This window comes from Oreochromis niloticus, linkage group LG7, assembly GCF_001858045.2.
Source record: "Oreochromis niloticus isolate F11D_XX linkage group LG7, O_niloticus_UMD_NMBU, whole genome shotgun sequence".
NCBI classification, from domain to species: Eukaryota; Metazoa; Chordata; class Actinopteri; order Cichliformes; family Cichlidae; genus Oreochromis; species Oreochromis niloticus.
The window spans coordinates 34933926-34952915 of NC_031972.2; the positions used below are offsets into that span (position 1 = coordinate 34933926).

At 41.2% G+C, this 18990-nt stretch overlaps 2 protein-coding genes across 4 annotated transcripts in view; both read right to left on the reverse strand.

The window, feature by feature from the left end:
- Positions 1-489, reverse strand: part of sh3glb2b (SH3-domain GRB2-like endophilin B2b) — a 42369-nt gene extending 41880 nt beyond the window's left edge. The window contains exon 1 of one of the 3 annotated variants that reach the window (XM_019361362.2): positions 76-489. In XM_019361362.2, the coding sequence (XP_019216907.1) occupies positions 76-138 (63 nt within the window). In that variant the 5' untranslated portion in view covers positions 139-489. The remainder of the gene's footprint in view (positions 1-75) is intronic. The other 2 variants (XM_019361363.2, XM_019361361.2) reach the window with 2 other exon arrangements.
- A 1171-nt stretch (positions 490-1660) lies between these two features.
- Positions 1661-17608, reverse strand: zer1 (zyg-11 related, cell cycle regulator). The gene is made up of 16 exons (XM_003440157.4): positions 17395-17608; positions 15332-15548; positions 15085-15235; positions 12848-13302; positions 11721-11894; positions 11513-11627; positions 11244-11390; positions 10975-11148; positions 10405-10620; positions 9797-9838; positions 9015-9134; positions 8345-8460; positions 8044-8232; positions 7850-7947; positions 7381-7483; positions 1661-6869 (listed from the first exon to the last, which is right to left on the reverse strand). The coding sequence occupies exons 2-16, from the start codon at positions 15496-15498 to the stop codon at positions 6782-6784; spliced, it is 2355 nt and encodes a 784-aa protein (XP_003440205.1). The 5' UTR covers positions 15499-15548; positions 17395-17608; the 3' UTR covers positions 1661-6781.
- Positions 17609-18990: the final 1382 nt, after the last annotated feature.

The window sequence follows — 18990 nt, forward strand, 5'->3', positions numbered from 1 at the left end:
CGGGATGCAGTGAGAGCCTAGCGGTAAATCGGTCCACACATCACTGCCTGCAGCTGGAGGGAGGTCCGGTCTTACCTGCACTGCCCGGGTGAAGAAGACCCCCGCATCAGAAGCCAGTTTTTTCACGTTGAAGTCCATGATGGAGGCGAGCGGAGGCGAGCATACAGGCGGGGCTGTGCTGAGTGTCCCCGCAGAGGGAATCCTCCGGATCAGCTGAGCAGCAGGAACAGAAGCAGGAGGAAGAGGAGGATGAGGAGGACTGATGTCAGGAGCTGTAATCCGCTTCGTTCACGATCGGAAATCTGCTCACCGCCCTGCGCTTAAAGAGACACCGCACCGGGCTGCAAGTCACGACTCCTCCGGTCCCCCTGCAGCAGTACTGAATCTCCACATGACCTCCTCTGACACCTTTACCGGCAGCTGTGTACAAAAGCACTGCAGAAATATCACAACCCTGCATAAAAAACGCCTTCAAAGCGGACCTGTCTGCTTTTCATGTCTTCTCCAGTCACATCTATCATTCAGGGGCGTTTCTACGGTTTTTTGATGGGGTGGCTGCAAACAAAACACCAAAACCTGCAGTTCCTCTAGTGTCCACCAGTGGCTCTAACAGCGAGCTGGTCCCCATTTTAAATTATTAAAATAAACATGTTTACAGATATATCATTATTTATTTGAAAGCAGGTGAAGACTGAAATATCTGCCTGTATATTTCAGGTTGAGACCAAATACATATAAAATGCAGAGTTGTTTAACTTGCAAAAGGTAAATATTTAAGGAGTGTGCACTTATAGCCAGCATACTCTTAGCACTGGATCCCAAGCATGGGAAGGGCTGCATCAGGAATACAGCATAAAAACATAAAGTCTGCCAAAACAAACAAACCAGCTTCAAGCATGAGTTTTTCTGGAGAAACAGCAGTGAGAGTCCTAAAACCTGCTGATAATACACTATCACAAGTTTTAGCCAGTGATCATTATTTAAATCTGAAGGTACAGACAGACAAATTTTACATTACTATGTATTTGAAAGTGGTACAATCACAGCAGTTTTTGACTGTGTAAAGTATTTTTGTTTGTTTGAATTTCAGTCCTCTGATAAAGGTGATTTAATGCTGATTTATTATTTTTTAAATAAAAGAACTAATTTGTTATAATAGATTTGTAAGGAGCTGCTTATATCACATATAAGGCAAGCTTCTTTTTCTTGGGCACAAAAAATGACCCTATTACTGGATTGCAGTTTGTTATCTACATGAGGAAAGGCCCTCGAATTTGGACTTTTCTAAATCAGTGGTCCCCAACCACCAGTCCGTGAGTCGTTTGGTACCGGGCCGCAAGAGTTGAGGCCCGGGTGTGAAATTCATGGTTTTCAGACCCAGGGAAACTGAGTTATCGTTAACTGAGTTTCCCTGGGTCTTTTCCCGTGTGTTATGAATAAATCTTTTTCTTTTTTTTTTTTTTTTTTTTTTGGGGGGGGGGGTACCAGTACTGATTTTATTTTGTATTTATCCGCAACACCTTAAAGGCCGGTCCATGAAAATACTGTCGGACATAAAAGGGTCCGTGGCGCAAAAAGGTTGGGGATCGCTGGTCTAAATGTTTGAAGATTTAAAACAAACACGCAAGCAAAAAAACAAACAAACAAAAAAAACACATTATTTTTAAACCACTCCATCTTTATTGCTTTTTCATATTTTTACACCGATGTCCTGGAACTACTGAGATCAGGAAAACGTGGAACTCCAAACTGTCTGGATCCAAAGTTCTTCACTTCAGTTTGGACTAAACTTATCAGCAGTTACAAAACAAACTGAGAACAGAGTGTGGACAAACAGGAAACCTAGTGGATGAAATCTGAAAGACTTTGCGACACAGCAGTTCTCTCTCTCTCTCTCTCTCTCTTTTTTTTTTTTTTAAATTATTATCAGTACATACATCTTCATAAATAAAGAACAGTCAAACCCAAAGAATAATGTTGTGTCCGGAAAGCATAAACGGAGACATTCAATGAACAGAACAGGCGACTGAGAAAGAAGATCTGTGCGACTCTAAAGAGCTTTGATCATACATCAAGTCCTCCTCATATTCCACTTCCACACACACTGAATCATCATGATCATCATGGTGACCGTGAGAAAGCAACAGAGACCTGCACCAATCAGATCCCTGAAATCACACAAAGAAAAACTGTACACGAGAACCAGGAAGCGCGTTTGGTGGGAAAACCCGACGCGGCTGATATGAAGTAGCTTAGATCCATCAGTCAGGCACCGCTCATGAATATGAGGACTAACGTTAAACCACAGAAAACGGGACGGCTGGTGATATGTTCCTTCACTGGCGTCATCTAGGAGGGAATCCCAGCGTCAGGAGCTTGGCGAATCAAACTGCACTCCAACTAAATCCTGTTAACAGCATCAGCGCTGCTTTCACCCCATGAAGTGAAGACAGTACTTAATCCCTGTTCCTCCAGCCCCGCTCAGGCAATTTATTAAAGTGGCACCAAATCAATTCTGAGAATTAACGAATCACTGACGTAAAACTGCATTCAAAGACTAAATGAGTGTTTGGGGGCATTAGGTCAGGCTTAAAAAGAGGAGCCAAGGAAGGGCGATTATCCTCAGAGGAAAAGTCTGAGGCTAAAGTCGCAACTTTGTGGGAACAAACGGTAATATTCTTTAAACAAGATGCATAATCTGCAAGAACTACTCTCATATTCTGTTGTATTATGAAATTATAGATTTTAATGTTAACGAAAAAAAACATTTCTGAGATGGTTGAAAAAAAAATGTGAGAAAAACTGCAATTTTATCGAAATCAAACTTGTAATAATATCAAAAAATGCTCTGAGATTAAGGCTGCTAATTCACTGGATACGACTGATCTCTGAGACAAAACAAAAACAAAAAACCCCAAAACAAAACAAAAAAAAACAAACATTGATATTCTATGAGAATATAAAATCATAGGAAGGAAAAAACTTTAATATAAATGAGTAAAAATAAATAAATCTTTTGATACAATAAAATCAAATTTAAATTACAAGAAAATAAACTAATATGTATTTAGGTCATAAAGTTTTAATTTCTAAATTTGAGAGGGGAAAAACTAATATTCTTTGATGGTTAAAAACAAAGTTTCTCAGTACACTTCTAAGAAAGCACTAAAGTATTCGTTGAGGTTATAAAACTCAAATGTCCAATAAAAACCTCAGAAAAGTCTGAAATTTGCAAGAAACATTATGAAACAGAGATTACGGTTGAAAAAACCTTTGAAATTTTTCGTTCAAAGTGTTACATTTTTGGAAATTAACAAATAAACTATGGCCTGTATTTGTCTCCAAGTGTTGAGCTTCAGGTTATTAAAGTCACACTGACAAATGTTAAACTGAGGTAGGAATCAATTTTGCTTTAAAAACTGGATTTAAAGACTAAAGGAGAGAAAATAATAAAAAAGTTGTAATATGCTCTGACATTAAACTGGTTAGTTTATAATAGAAAATTATAGATTTACAAGAAAAACTAATTTATTCATTTATTTTCGATTAAAGAGCCACATTCCTCCATCCTGTACTGTTTGTAGTTCTCGCAGTTTAACAGATATTTTTGAATACCCCCGCCCTCAAAAAACAAACAAACAAACAAACAAACAAACAAACAAACAAACAAACAAACAAACAAACAAAAACACATCAGAGGTGAGCGCAAGGAGGAGCAGAACTGATATCACAGAAGATACCGAAGGATTTATTCACAACTTCATGCTGGAGGAGCAGCACCAATCGAGCTGGAAAAAAGGAAACGAATGCCGACTGTCCTTTTCACACTGAAAACAAACAGCCAGATGTAATCAGGTGGTTTGGGGCATTGGCAAAGCTTCTGAGTCTGTTGGCCTTACTTGGTTGGTTCTGCTAACGGTGATTAAAGTAACATAAAAAAAACAAAGAAAAAAAAACTACAACAACCTGAAACTGCAGTTTAGAAATAAATAATTACAATAAGTCTGTAAAAACACTAAAATTCTTAATAATTTTCTGCATTTGGAGGTTTCTACCTATTAAGCTAAAAGCAACTTTTCGGAATTGAGATTTAGATATTTTTTTAAATTTTTTTAATAAAGTTTGAGTTACTTAATAAATTAAGAATGCCATTTAAAGAGGAAATTCCCGAAGTCATCTTTAAAGCTACAAGACGAAAAATGCCAGTGAAGGAACATTTTAAACTCAAAGACATCTTCAAGGTGCCCTGTGGAGGTTTTTCCTTTCTTTTTTCCACCACTAGGGGTGCTGTTGAGCTAAGAGAACTCTTTTCCTGGATTTCTGATTCAGGTGTTCAAGATATTCAGCTTTTGAATGTTTATTGTGAAACAAACAAGTTGACCTCAGGATCTCCACAGGGCATCTTCAGGGACACTACAGCAAACAGAGAGGAGAAATTTAGAGTCTGGTTGTTGTTAATGTGTTTAAATGTGTCAAAGTGTTAAGTTTAACCTTAACCTGGTCAGCAGGGGTGGGGATGAAACATGAAACTTAACCTCCCCTCCTTCTGAATGACTAAACCTGAATTTGAAACGAGTCAGATGTGATTTTTTTTTTTTTTTTTTTTTTTAAAGATCCCATCACCAGTGTCGAACATACAAGTGAACACACAGTTTTATTTTCCTCCCATTAGCTTTTCAAAATAAAACTGTTTGATTTAAGTGGAGGAGTTATTTTAGCAGCAAGCTGATCGACCAATAAACATGATGGGCCGTCAGGCGTCCTCAAAGGATAACCGTTTATCTTCCAACCTCCTCTCTTTTAGTATCATCTGGACCACTGGAAGCAACGGTGAGTTCAGAGAGGGAAATCCTGGGTTCTAGGCTTTTAACACCACAGAGAGAGCAGTACGAAGCATCAAAGCTCTAGTAAAGGCCAAGTATGTGGACACACGAGTAAACCTGTAGAGGAACTCCAAAGGCTTTCCATGAGCCTGTGTTTCCAGGTGTTTAGGTGTCCAGCTTTACTGGATTATTGTTGTTTCATTTAATTTAGTGTTGCGCTTCCAGAAGACTCAACTCTGTTAATAATTAAATGAAAATTGCTGAATATTTTACTGAGTTGAGTAGAGAGCTGTACTGACACTGATGGAGATTCTCATCATGTAGAACTGCTGAACATAACACCACGGAGGTCGGGCATTGCACAGTCCATGTTTAGTGCTGTAAAACAAAGCATGAGAGTCGAGGTCTGCATGTCTGGGTCTTTTTTCCATTAGACTTCTATAATTTGACTTCACAGGAGTCACCCCCTGCTGGACATTAGACGTAACACATGTCTGCCCCAAAGGCTATGTCCATCTTTTAATATACAGTTTATGTCCAAGTCAGTTCACCCAGAGCCTGTGCAGGGATCATTTCTTACTGTCTGTCATCAGTAGCTCTTTGTTTGTATAGAGGCTTTATCACTTTGTATCCGGAAGCCTTAATGTCCACATACATTTGTCCATGAAGTGTATTTGCTTTGATTAATTTCACCTCCCTCTTAGTTTAAAGCTCACCTCACTGCTGCTTCCAGTAAGAGTTACCAGATAGATTAAAGGTACTTTTTTTGTCTTTGTTTAAAAAGAGTTTAAAACCTAAACAAAAATCAAATACACCAACAGAATTAGAAGAAATTACTACGTTGTTATGTATGGACCTGCAGAGATATCAACTCAAGTTTGACTTCTATACAACCAGAAGCCTTTTTCCCCCAACCCAAGAAGCTGCTCCCTGCTGGTCACTAGAAAGAATGTAGGCTTTATAATGTTAGAAAAAATGGATGCTACACTGGCCAACTGCACTTTTTGGTTCAAAGTATTGCACAACAGTACAGCCTGTCCCCATTAAAACCTCAGCTGATATCTCTGTAGCTCAGCACACAGACACATTGGACATAATGTCAGAGCTGCTGTTTCTTTACAGTCTGTTGATACCTTGAGTTAACTTTAAACTCATTTTAAAAGCTGGAATCTGCAGTTTGAGTACCTTTAAGACGGGAGGCTGAACTACATGTGAATGGTCCTTTAAAGCGTTTATAGGACTGCTATGAATGATTCTGTGTATAGTTTCTTAGCACTGACCGCAATCAGCCAGACCTAAAGAGATTTAAATACAGCGTAAAGTCATGAGTGTTTACAGTTATATTATAAAACATACACACAGTAAAAGGATGAGACCCACACAGAATATTTACATATATAAACAAAGAAGTCCATCGTAGAGCCGCGAGGTCTGCAGCCCGCACACTTAATGGCTAATATTCACTGTACATGTGTCCCATGGCTCCGCGGCCTTCGCTAGCATGAGCGAGTGTGAGCTGAGGCCTCCGACTCGCCACGCAGCCTTCTTTTTGTTCAGTTACCGACAGCGAGCCGGGGACGGCTCGCGCTGCCGTCCGCTGGGAACCGAGCATCACTACGGCTGTTTTGTTCTGTTGTTTTAAACCTTTGACACGCAAACACACTCACACTCACTCACACTGAGAAATAACAGTCACCCAAACCCACAAACCTGTCCCCAACAGAAGAGATGTGCAGGAGAGGTAAGCACCCTCACAACAAAATACCATGCACCACGTCTTAAGTCCTATGTGTCAAATATCAAACTGCTGTGAGGAGGGTCAGAGACACTGTTCTAACTCTACAAAAGAAGAAGAATTATAAGAATAATGCACACAATTGACCCTTGTGGTGATGATGGTGGGAGGGGCCTCAGGTTGGTTTTCTGGATATTTACTGGGAATTTCGGCTCCCTTGGCATCAGCCTCTCTGTCCGAAGTTCGCATCCTGTCCGGGATTCGTTTCCATCGGGTCTTCTTTAAAGTTTTCACAGTGCTCCATTACTTTTCTGCAAGGAGATGACAGTCACAGGTTGGATTTTTGTCCAAGAAGTTCTTAATTCGTAAAAAATATATATTTATCTAATTTATTTCTATCTAAATCATCTGTGAAGCCACATCAGTGTTAGTTTCTTTGATGTGCTGGGAGCTAGTCGTGACTGGTGGGTTTATTTCTCAGCCAGCGTTAGTTTGAGTCAGGAAAGATCCCATTTTTTAAAAATGTAATTACTATCTATTCAGGTAATACCATTAAAGCACCTAACAGTAGAACAATGTCACCTAATACATGCTTTAAAAAAGTGCTTGTGATATCTGTCCTGCTGTGTTTGTAAGAAAAAATACAGAAATATTTGATTCAGCCTCAAACACTCAGTGATCAGCCCCAACCACTCTTATCATCCTCTCTGCTGAATGCAAAGGCTTCTAAAAGCAGGAAAATGAGGTTTTCTGGCTGCTGCCCAGCCTCTGACTCAGTTACCACATCATCATACAGCTTGTTCACAGAGCCGTCAGTCTCACCGGGCCATGTCCTTCGTGTCTGGATGTGAGCTCTCCAGCTCCAGAACTTTCTCCAGAAGAATCATTCCTCCTTCTTTTATCAGCAGAGGACAATACTTGCTTGCTGCAGAGTGGGAAAAATGCAAATGGAACAAGTGTGAGATTCCCAGAGAGCGGACTGGATGGAACATCGGGGTCAAAAGAAGCAGGAAAAGAAAAGAAAAAAACCAAAAAAACCAAAACAAAGCATTCGTCGGCTGCATTCAGAGGAGTCTATGAATTTGGACAGCCTTCGTCGCGTCGCTGTGACGTTATCGGCCTACAAATGCGACCTCAGGAGGATGCAGCCTACGAATTTGGACACCCCCAGTGTTTCACATATACCAAGTTATTCTGGTCTGTTAGGCAAGTCAGGTGACATGTAAACCCTTCAGGAAGGCTTTAGGGGTAAACGACACACGCTGTGCTCTGAAAGCTTCTTGATACTCACGGTAAACTGACACCAGGTTGTAAAGCGCCCATGTGGCCCAGTGCTGACTGACAGGGGAGATGCTCTGAGGCAGCAGCCGCAGGATGGGCTCGAATGACCTGAGAGAGGATGGTCGCTTTGTTAATACATTCAAAGAGGACAAGCCACCAGCGGCTGTGGAAGTTCACTGTAGAGGGGAAACAGTAACCGATCACCTGTAGTTGATGTTGCGCCGCGAGCTGACGTCCCAGCTCTGGATGGCCTCCCACATCTTCTCCATCACCATGTCTCTCCGCGGCTCCTCCATCTTCCAAACCTCAGGTCCGTCAAACATGATGTGCGAGAGCACTCCACAGGCGTTGTACGACACCTCGATCCCATCGGCCTTACTGTCCAGCAGGCTACTGCAAAGGAAACAGATGGAGAAGAGGACATGAAGAGGCTGAGAGGAGAGACTGTACGGACTGATAGTAACCACCAGCAGAGTCTCAGTCCAGGTGTTTCTGCCTCTGGTACCTAAACACTGTGATGAACTGCGGGGTGAGCAGCTGTGGCCTCAGAGCTTTGACCTCAGCCACGTTTCCCAGAAGACCCAACATGTTGCGATGAAGCTCCTGCTTGTCTGGAAACTCCTGCAGACAGAGATCATACAACATGAGATGAAAACATTTAGGCAGGTATAGTCAAGTGATGATTATATTCCCTCAAATACACTCAGTGTTTATAGGTGAAGGCAAATTTCAGATCAAACTTACAACAGAAAAAAAAGAACCATTAAAAGCAAAAATGTAACTACTCTTTGAAAGGAACATAACGGCAAAATAAAAAAAACTCAATAAGTTTAAGGATAATGGTGAACTTTTTTTTTTTTTGACACAAAATTCATTTTAACAGAAATATTTATTTTAGCATTTTTCAATTATTACACTTATCATCATCTTAACAGTGTCTGAACACGAGCTGCACACAAGCAGTGAAAGAAGGCACTTTATTTGCACTTTATTTTATAGTCCTAACAGCTCCTTTCAGGGTTTTTGCTTTAATAATAAAAGTCATCGTTGTTTGAGTCATTTCTTGTGAATCGAGCAACTTTCTATTTCAGTTCTGAAGAATAACGAGCAGCCTGGCTCATCTTCATCACCATAGTTTTGTTTTCAAGACACAGACGGGTGCTGCGTGGACCCACCTGCAGACACTCCAGGAACAGGCTCATGCCCCGACAGTTGAGGAACATCTGACAGTTGTCGGGCGTCTCGTCTGTGATGTTCCACAGGGCGCTCCAGGAAAACTCCATCACCTGGTCACACTGAGACACGCACACAAACACAAAACATCTGCTTTAAACAACAAAACAAAAAAAAAAAAGTATAACTGAATAAAGGTTAGTTTTCGTTTAAACAATGATGATGAGGAGGAGGAGGATCGGTTTCCTGCTTCCAGCAGGTGGAAGTGTTATGTTTTCAGTGCTGCTTGTTTGTCCGCTTCTCACCAAGAATAAATAAAAACAACAAAAACTGGACTTCAGGAGATTTGGTGGAGCACAGACAAAAGAAGAGACGCTGTAACACTGTAACACCTTCTCAGTCATTATAAATGTCTGGAAATTTTCAAAATTAAATACCTCCAAATTTGTTTCACTAAGAGGGAGATATCCCTGTACTACTTTCAAGGCATAAAATGCTACAAACACTCTGGCATATCAATTTAGTCACATGATTACTGAGCTGAGTTTAGTTATCATGGTTTTAATAGTAAAGCAGGGCTCCTTTTGATGTATACAGTAATATTAAAAATAAGCAGGAATATTTCTCTAAAATGAGCCAGAGCCACTAGCCTGTAGGCCGTGAAGAGAAGATTAAACTTTGGTGTCAATCCGGGGCGCTCTCAGTGAGAGAGTGCACCGGCCTTTGTGAGCGCTCTTTCACTTTCTAAAAGCCACATATAAATCTGTAAAGCACTTAAACTCACCATTCTGTCCTGTAACTTCTTCTGAATTAAATTCAGCATTGTCTGAGAATGAGAAAAGAGTCAGGAATGAATTCATCACCTGTACAATCAGCAGCTGATTTCAGTCAAAATGCAACACAAACATGAGAAAATGCAGCGTTGCTACAGAGAAACAATCCTGAATCTTTGAAGGCAAGACACCAGCAACAGAGTCCTGAAGGCTTCCTTTACTGTAACGTTTGCTTTAAGTTATCGTAAATCAGACTCAATAATGCTGTTACAGCCATATATCACACCACAGATGTAGTACAAGTTTAGCATGTTAGCCTATGGTGAGTGCGATGGCATTTTTGTATAAAATTCAAATTACAGAGCACGTTCCTTTTCCAAACATGGCTAAAGCGCTGAGATTTGATCTGATATATCTGCACTGTTGTCATCACATGCTCTCAGCGTGTTCACACAGCTTTCCTCTGGGTGCTCTGGTTTCCTGCCACACCAAAAATAAGCTTGTTAGATAATAGGAACTCCTGCTGCTGACCTTGACTAGCAGTAAGTAACAGGCCTGAGATCTGAAGTGGATCACTGACTTCTACACTGAGGAGGAAATTTATCCAAGATTTCTTTACCCTCACAAATCCCATCTTGCCCACAGCCTCCTTGTGGTGGTTGTCCACCTGGCAGACCAAAGCATTGCAGAGGTGCACGGCGATTCTCTGGATAGACTCATCCTGCCGGGCCGGCTCCAGGATCTTCAGCAGCAGCTGGTTGACGCGGCTGTACTGGAACTCGAGCTCCTCTGGGATGCTGAAGTTGCACAGAGTCAGGCAGCAGTTCCTCTGGACCTAGTGAGGAAACAGTAACTCACAGATTCACAAATCAAATGTATTCGAAGAGCGTGATTCCAAATATATGATGGCCTTTGTTAATAATCAACTGAAGGCTAAGATGCATTGTCAAGGTTTCCTATCAAATAGTGGACGTGAACATTTCTAAGCCCTCTCTGATCTCCCAATCCTGCCCCCAGTTCTGAAGACACACCTTAGTCCTACAGTAAAAACGCAACTGAAGGTTTTAGAGCTTCACATAACACAAAATCTGCCCTTCTGCTTTAATTCTGTTAGTGTAGCCACTGACCATAACACTCTGCTCAGCTTATTTATGCAGCTGCTGGGTCATTGGGATGATATCAGACTTACAGTGACCTCCTGGTAGTGCTCCATCCCATTCAGCACCACCTGAATGACCTCCCGCCGTAACCGCACGCTCTGATCGCTGCGGTACTCGGTGTTGGTCAGGTAGAAAAGAGCGGCGCTGCCCGTCACCTGGATGCTCTTATCGTATTTATGGCACTTCAGTGCTGCGATGACAAGCTGCAAACAAGGAAACAAAGGTTTCAGGGGAGGAATGAGAAGCAGTCAGGAGAGATGATCACAGGAAGTCATCGAAGGAGAACTTTAAGTCCTACCTGCAGAGCGCGGAGCAGCTGGCTGCAATGTTGTATCCTGGCGATGTCAAACAGCTGATTGATGGCTCTGTGGGCAAGCTCAGGGCGAAACTCTGTGTAAGCCTCGATGGCGTTCAGGACCTGGTCTTCATTCTTTGATCCAGTCACCTGAAAAAGTCCAGAAACAAAGATTTAACCAACAAAACAAACCTTGAATAAAGCACTATAGATTGTATTAATCTGCAGTTCAGCCTGGTGTGATCAGCTGAAAGAAACCCAGGTTCAGGTACCTTATAGGCAGGGATGTGCGTCACATTACAGAGGGTGGTGTCATACAAGCCCAGAAACTGCAGGGGCCTCTTCAGCTCCTGGAAAGGGTAGATGCTGCTCTTGCACGGTTCAATGCTAATGAAGAGGAAAACGCAGCTTATTAAGAACCTAATTTATCATCTGAGGGTCAATAAAGGGAGATTCCAGCCTCAGCTCATCATTACCCACCTCGGACGCCCCATCGCTTCTTCAAAGTGTGGAACTGTGCAGTTATCTAGCATGATGTGACCTGAGATGTCCAGAGACACCAGGTGTACCAGACGCTGGACGATAGCAGTCAGGATTTTCTTGGTCATCTTAAACTTTGAGATCCGCCTGCTCTCCTGGGAGATGTCGAGATGCCTGAAGGAGGAGGGAGTGTCATCAGTGACTATTTTTCAAATGATCAGTGGGCATACAAGGGGAGCTACACACGTATTAAAATGACAACATGCAAACTGCTCTAAGCACTCAGTTTATCACAGTTTTTTTCCAAAATCTACATCAGGTGTGAAGCACAGCAGTGGTAGCATCATGCTGCATGGCTGTTTTGCTGCCAGTGGTACTGCTACAATGAAAACCGACAACCTCCAAATTCTTCAACTTTAAATCAGCTTAAACTTAGACACAGTTTGATGTTCCAACAGGACAGAGATCCCAAACACACATAAAAACTGGTTTCAGAATAAATAAAGCAGGCAAACATTAAGCTTCTGGAATACCCTTCCTACTTAAATGCCAGAGTTCGTGCCAGGACACCAAACAATTTAAGTGTGATCAAATATCCAGTCAGAACTATCAGGGAAGCATGTTGATGGCAACCAAATCATCTGGTTGCTAAGGACTCCTCAGCAATTTGCTAAGGGACATTTAACCAAATATTAGTGGAGATATATGCTTTTAACCCAGTGTGGATTAGAGAAAATTCAAACTTGTGCACTTAGTTCTTGGTTGTTCTTTTTTTTTTTTTTTTGTTTGTTTGGCTTTTTTTATAGTCATTGCAGATGAATGAGGTACAGTCATTTCACAGAACAGTTCAAAGACATCATTAAAAGCCCAAGAGTCCCCATCATTCATGCCCATGATTAGTTTATGGAAACTTCAGTGTCTGATAAAAGGTCTCCTTTTACCTACAAGAGATCACCACAGCAGATAGATGTGAATTTTTGATTTGGCACTGATTTTCACACCGGTTGCCCTTTTTGACCCTCCTGTGGATTTAGGTCTCCTCCCAGTCTTGAACCCGACATTAATACTTTTTATTTGATGTGTTAAATGAACATTAACCCCTTATCCCACCATCCCACAGAGCTTACCTGAGATTAACGAGCTCCAAAACTGTGCTGATCAACTCCTCGGATAGGTCGACGTTGTAGAGAACAAGAGAGGCCAGTCTGTCCCTCCACTGGGTGAGAAAAGATGTCCCCAGTAACTGTACATTGGACAGATCTAGCGAGGTGAGCGACTTGAGGGGTTTGAGCAGTGTCTCGGGGTCCAGCTCCTTCGGCATGCCACCCAGGTTGAGCAGCCTGAGCCGGTTGAATCCCTGGAAGTTAAAGTCTGTTTCTAAAGCATGCCGAGAGGCAGGGGTCTCCTCCTCGTCCTCATCTGTGTCCTCGTTGCAGGCGAGCGGGGCGCCGCACTTCTTGTAGAAGATGTTGCTGCAGCCAAAGAGACAGAGAGAGACCAAAGTGTCGCGGAAGCAGGACAGCGCTTTCAAGCTGCGGGACGACAGGTTGTTGCAGTAGGTGAGGTGGAGCTCGATCAGGTCCTGCACACAAAGGCAGTGATTAGTGAGGCCCAGAGAAGAAACCACTGACATAAAATTATATAATTCCTGCCAGACGGGGTTTTCCCAGGTTTGAGACATGTTAGGAGAATTCTCTCCTTCCTCCAGTTTTGTGCATTTACTTCAAATAATTAGCATTTTTGATGATAACAAAGTCAGAAAAATACATCAGATTTCAGTTAAACATGCATTCATTCACTTGACTTTACACTCTAATCATGCCTACTGCCATGCAAAGCTATGTTCTGAGCTCATGTTTCCTTCACACAGGCTTTATTTGTGCGGGCCACCAGTGAGGACAATGCCAGTCGCACTTAATTTACTAGCAAACATTTCCCTCACTCCTATTTTGAAAATTCAGTTGCTGTCAGCTCTAGCACTTCGTGTCTCCACTGGCTGGCTCTCTGGGAACGTTGCTGCTGTGCCAGTCCTCGATATAAATCCTCACAGAGGATGTCATCCAGCAGTCAGATAGACTCCAGATCCTCCATCTTGGACTGCAGCTGCTAGCTCTCGCTCTGCTCTGCAGCCTCGGTTTGTTTAGATTAGAAGCACAGAGACCACTTCTCCACCTGCTGCAGGTTCTCCTTAAAGTGACCCACCACCAACTACAGTCAAGACGGTAAAGCTGGAGTCCGTCCAACAGCAGAATGAGAGACATGGGGAATCCTGATTTTATACCTGCATGTTCGGCATTTTTTCCCCAGCTTTTTAGTTTATTAATAACCTGTGGATGAAACCTCATGGCAGATCTGAATCACAGGAACACTGTGTGATCACACAATAGCAACCCACCAATCACAAGTTAGCCCCACCCTAAATCCTCCCTGCTTTGATGCCCTTTTTGACTCTACTTTTCTAAATTATGGTTCCATTAGAGTCTGAGATCATAAACTCATCAGGAAAGTCTCTACTGAGGTCAAAGGTCAAGTGACAAACAGATTTATACACAATCAGACTTGTTTTTAAAACCAGGGCAGTTCACATCAGAGGACACAACACTACAGTGGGAGCTGAAAATAGTTTTTGCTGTATTTAGTCTTTTTAAATGTAGTGTTATCACTATTTAGGACAAACGGTGTAGAATCCACACACAGTAACACTGTGATCCAGGAGGGGAGCGAGCAGCCACGTCTCCATGGGATACATGAAACTCTGCTCACTGTGCTCCCTCAAGCTCGTCTATCTCAGTGCCCAAGGTTGTGTTTAATGTTTTGGCTGCTGTAACGCAGGAATTTATGGATAAATACAGTTTATAAAACTTCATCTTATCTAAATTATACAGTTTTTTTGTCTGCTTAGAGACATTTTAGGAGAATTCCCTTGTCCCTTATAATTTTATTTAAATCTGATTTGTTCAGTTTTGTGAGAAACCCACTGCAGGTACAATACCTGAGACTTCCTATCAACTTTTAGAACTGAAGAAACCTTTTGGTCACAGGTGAGACATCTTCAAGAACCCACAGGAAACCCAGCTGCCTTAAACTCAAGCATTTTAAACTATCCAGTGTTTAAATGTTAACACTCCATCAGCTACACCATCCACCTTCAATGCAGTTTTTCTTAAATGATTTCTGCTAATTTAGGGATAATTTATCTGAAAACAGAGATTTTGTTTTTTAGAATAACTACCAACCAGAAGTTAGAAGCAGGACTGGCTGAACAAAAACAAATTTTCTTAATTTTTGTTGGGTTTCGATGGTCATATCCCCTGCCAAAAGCTTAACCTGGTGTGGTTACTCTTACCACCTTGTTGCCTCCCACCTGTTTTTTGATGGCTTCCAGGTCTCTGTCACGGACAAAGTCCTCTCTGAGTTGCACCCGGGTCAGTCTGGTGCTCCGGGGGTCTGAGAAGAGCTGGAAGAAGCTCTCCTCTGGTTCAAAGTTACTGTCTGTGTGGACCAGTTCCATGTATCTGCAAAACACAACAACAACAACAACAACAACAAAAAACAATTAAATGTCCATGGCTAATGGCATGACAGGCTGAACCCTTTAGAGTGTTACTCACGTGTTGACCAGCTTGTCGCAGATCTCGCTGGGGAGGAAGATGTCTGAGCGCAGGCACAGCTTGTTCCTGAAGCCCTGGTAGCACATCGTCTTCTTCAGGTTCCTCAGGCAGAAGACAGTCGCCAGAGACATGAGGCTGTCGGGGTTGTCTCCTGCTTTGGCTGCCATGTTCGCCTCTTCTTCTCTGGCTCAGATCAAGACGGGGCAGTGCAGGGGACCTGTGAGGATAAAACGAGAGAAGCATTTCTAATGAAACAGAAGAAAAAAAAAAAGTTCCCTTTTCTAATCCTTTAAACCAGAGAACATGTTTAATTTTCCCAACTAAACAGCATCCACATTTACTCAGTAACAGCTGTAAGAGAGAGATCAGTTTAGCCTCAGATCACTCATGCAAATAAATTCACTGGAGATTTCTGGGCTATTTCAACCCATAAATATTCAGGCAACAGAAGAACTACTTCCTTCCAAAGTATGACCATAATGACCCCACCACATACACTTTACTCGGACAATTAGGTATATTTAGCAAGTAAATTTAGCATTTTTAAGTTACAGTCAGGGTTTTTATACTGCTCAGAATGAACCTTTGAGGAATGACTTTGCTCAGAAAAACAACTGGCCCACAAGTAATTTAGACAACGAATGTGGGGGACCACATGAGCATTTTCCTGTTAATTTTGGCCATTTGATTAAGAAAATTGGTGACTTTTTTTAGGCGGAAGGCCAAAGCACTTCTATGCATTAGCAACCTTGGTACTATATTTGATATATCAGGTAACTATACGGTTTTACAGATCATAACATTGTTTATTCTAGAAGCCCTATGTTATTTTTAGAGCAATTCGAGTGGTGTGCTTGCAACCTTTTAAGCCTTCCTCTTGTGGTTAAATGATTATCATCAGAGCTATGTGCATATGCAAAATCATTTCTTATTTCTTATCAAATAGACAAGCAGACTGCGCCTGCAGACCTCCACCAACGCTGAAAGTTAACTCCACTCAAAACTCAGTCCCTGTCCCTCTCATGACACAATAATTATTTAAACACTTATGATCATATTTTTATAGATGCTGACACTTTTGAGTTTAATTGGTGAAAATCACAATAAACAGAAGTACTTTGATAGTGAAACTGCTATTATCCCTCCCCACACACACAAATTTCCTGTACTTTTTACATTACCTTTACAATTTTTTTTACCACCATAACCTCATATTGTGACTGCTCTGATCAATGCTACTACAAATGTTAAAATAAGATAATACCTGCCACTTTAAAAACATGCATTAACTGCTGCCTGAAACTGAATATATAATCAAATTATTTTTTTGTAAACTCCACTGAAGGTTCAAACACTTAATTCTGCAAGTGAATAAAATACTTTAAGTCCAAAACTTTTCTGTGGCATAAGCTGGGAGCTAAAGTGAGCTGTCTGCCTACAAATTCGCTGAGTTTTTGTCCTGTCAGTTAAATGAACATGTTTCTGTTAAAGGGCCTAACTGCTGTCACACAGCGTGTTTACACTTATTTGCATCTTTGCATACATGTTAGCATTTTACTTCTAACTGCTCTGTACCTCCTAACATTTTCTATAAACACATTTATCGTGTTAATATTAAAAGGTAATCACTGCTGCTGTTGGACTGAAGCCAGAGGTCCAGCTTTCACTGTTTTTTTTTTCTGTTGAGTTAGCCAAACACTCACACAGCAATGAATTCTGACTGTTACCAAGTTAGCAAGCTAGCTTAGCTAGCTACCTACACTGCAAAATAATTCCCTTTAACATCATTAACGCTGCGAGAAAACACAAAACAGTCATGAGTGAGTCTCAACAGGCTCAAACACCGCGGATGAGCACTTGTTATTCAGAGTTTAGTTATAACTCGGGTCAGCAGTGGATTTCAGCGTCTGCATTAGCTCAAAGCTAACGATGACTTTCCCCCTGTGCTACGATGCTAGCAGACTTAGCCGGAGGAGCTAGCGCAGAGCTGTGCGTGTGTGAAGCCGGGATCCGAGCGCAGGGCAGCGGCATCTGAGTGCCAGGCTCCCCCGCTGGGGTCCTACCTTAGCTCTCGCCAAGGCTTTGCGTTCCGGTAGTAGCGACAAACTGATAAATTATCAGCCGCCTTCACTCATCTGATTTTCGATTTCGCCCGATGTCAACAAACAGGCTCCGCCTCCTGCTACTTCTACAACTCTCCTTCTTCTTCTTCGTCTTCGTCTTTTTCTTCTCCGAGGTCGGTGGCATCCAGCAGCCAGGTGCACTTCCGCCAGTGGAGTGAGGCTGATTCCAAATCTGCAGAAATACTTCTCTAAATATGGATATCCAACAAAGTAATACATTAAATAGTACTAATAACGGTTCATTATTCACCTTTAAATGTGACGTAAATCGCCACAAATAAAAAGATGTTTATATTCACAAATACTATTTGACGTGAACACCTATTTAAATTCTGTTAAACCCAAGATCGTTCGCAGATTAGTCCTTTATTTTCTTGCCTCTCAGCAGCCATCTTGGTCATGCCAGCATTTCTTTTGAGTAATGGATCAAAAATAAAAATTAGACTCACCAAGATATTAAAAACATGCAGGAAAAAGGTCAATGTATCTATATTCCTTTGTATGGAGGATGAAATCTGATGATTTTTTAAAAAACAAAACAAAACATTGTTTTAAATTCTGTTTGTCATTTTCACAAAAATTAGAAAAACTGACTTACCTTTGTATATGGAAGACCAAAACTGCCACATGTTTAAAAAACAAAAATCAGAACTATGAACAAATGCTATTAAATAGAAACAAAATTGAAAAAAAGAGAGAAAGTACATGTATTACTCAGTAAAATAATTAATTTCCCTTCCTACAGGAAAATTAAAAACAAGACTGAGATTGTGCAAAAGAATAGCGCGAAAGTTTTGGGTAATTAGAGGATGCTGTAGTGCAATTATATAATAAGAAGAATACTACAAAAAAAGTTTAAAAAAAAAAAAGCAGGGACCATAGTAAAAGACTGAGTTTAATGTAAACATGACACGATACTTGAATTTCCTGTTTACTTCTATCTTATTTTTTATTATTTCCTGTTTACTTGTTTGGTGAGATTAGTGATGCCAGCCTGAGTGACCTTCATTGTCTGTATGAAATCTGTATGTTTTATATAATAATAACATAAATAAATATGACTGATTGCAACTTCCTCTAACTGGCTTTTGGAAAGGATAATCATTTCAGACCTTCAGCATGCTTAATAGTTCAGAGTCAGACTGTTGTTTTTTACAATCAGCTGTTGTTTATTATTCACAAAAAATACGAAAATTTTTCACCATGATTAATGGAGACAGTGTAGGATTATTTTTGATTTGTTTCCTGATGTATATGATGTATGTTTTGTGTTTGTAAAGCAAATTCCTGCAATTAACTACCTACATCTTATCTCTCACTGACTGCGCCGCAAAAACAGAAAGCTCAAACAGTCATATTACAGATGGTGTTACATATTTCTGAATCCATAACTACGTGTATTCAGGCAGCTTGGCATGCAGAGAACCTGCAGCTGTCGAGGGGGTTGGGGGGGACTGTCAGTGGGAGTGTATTTATGTCCGATCTATGCCAACATTTGCGAGTTACAAAGAAAGGTTTGGGGCAATAATTAACTGT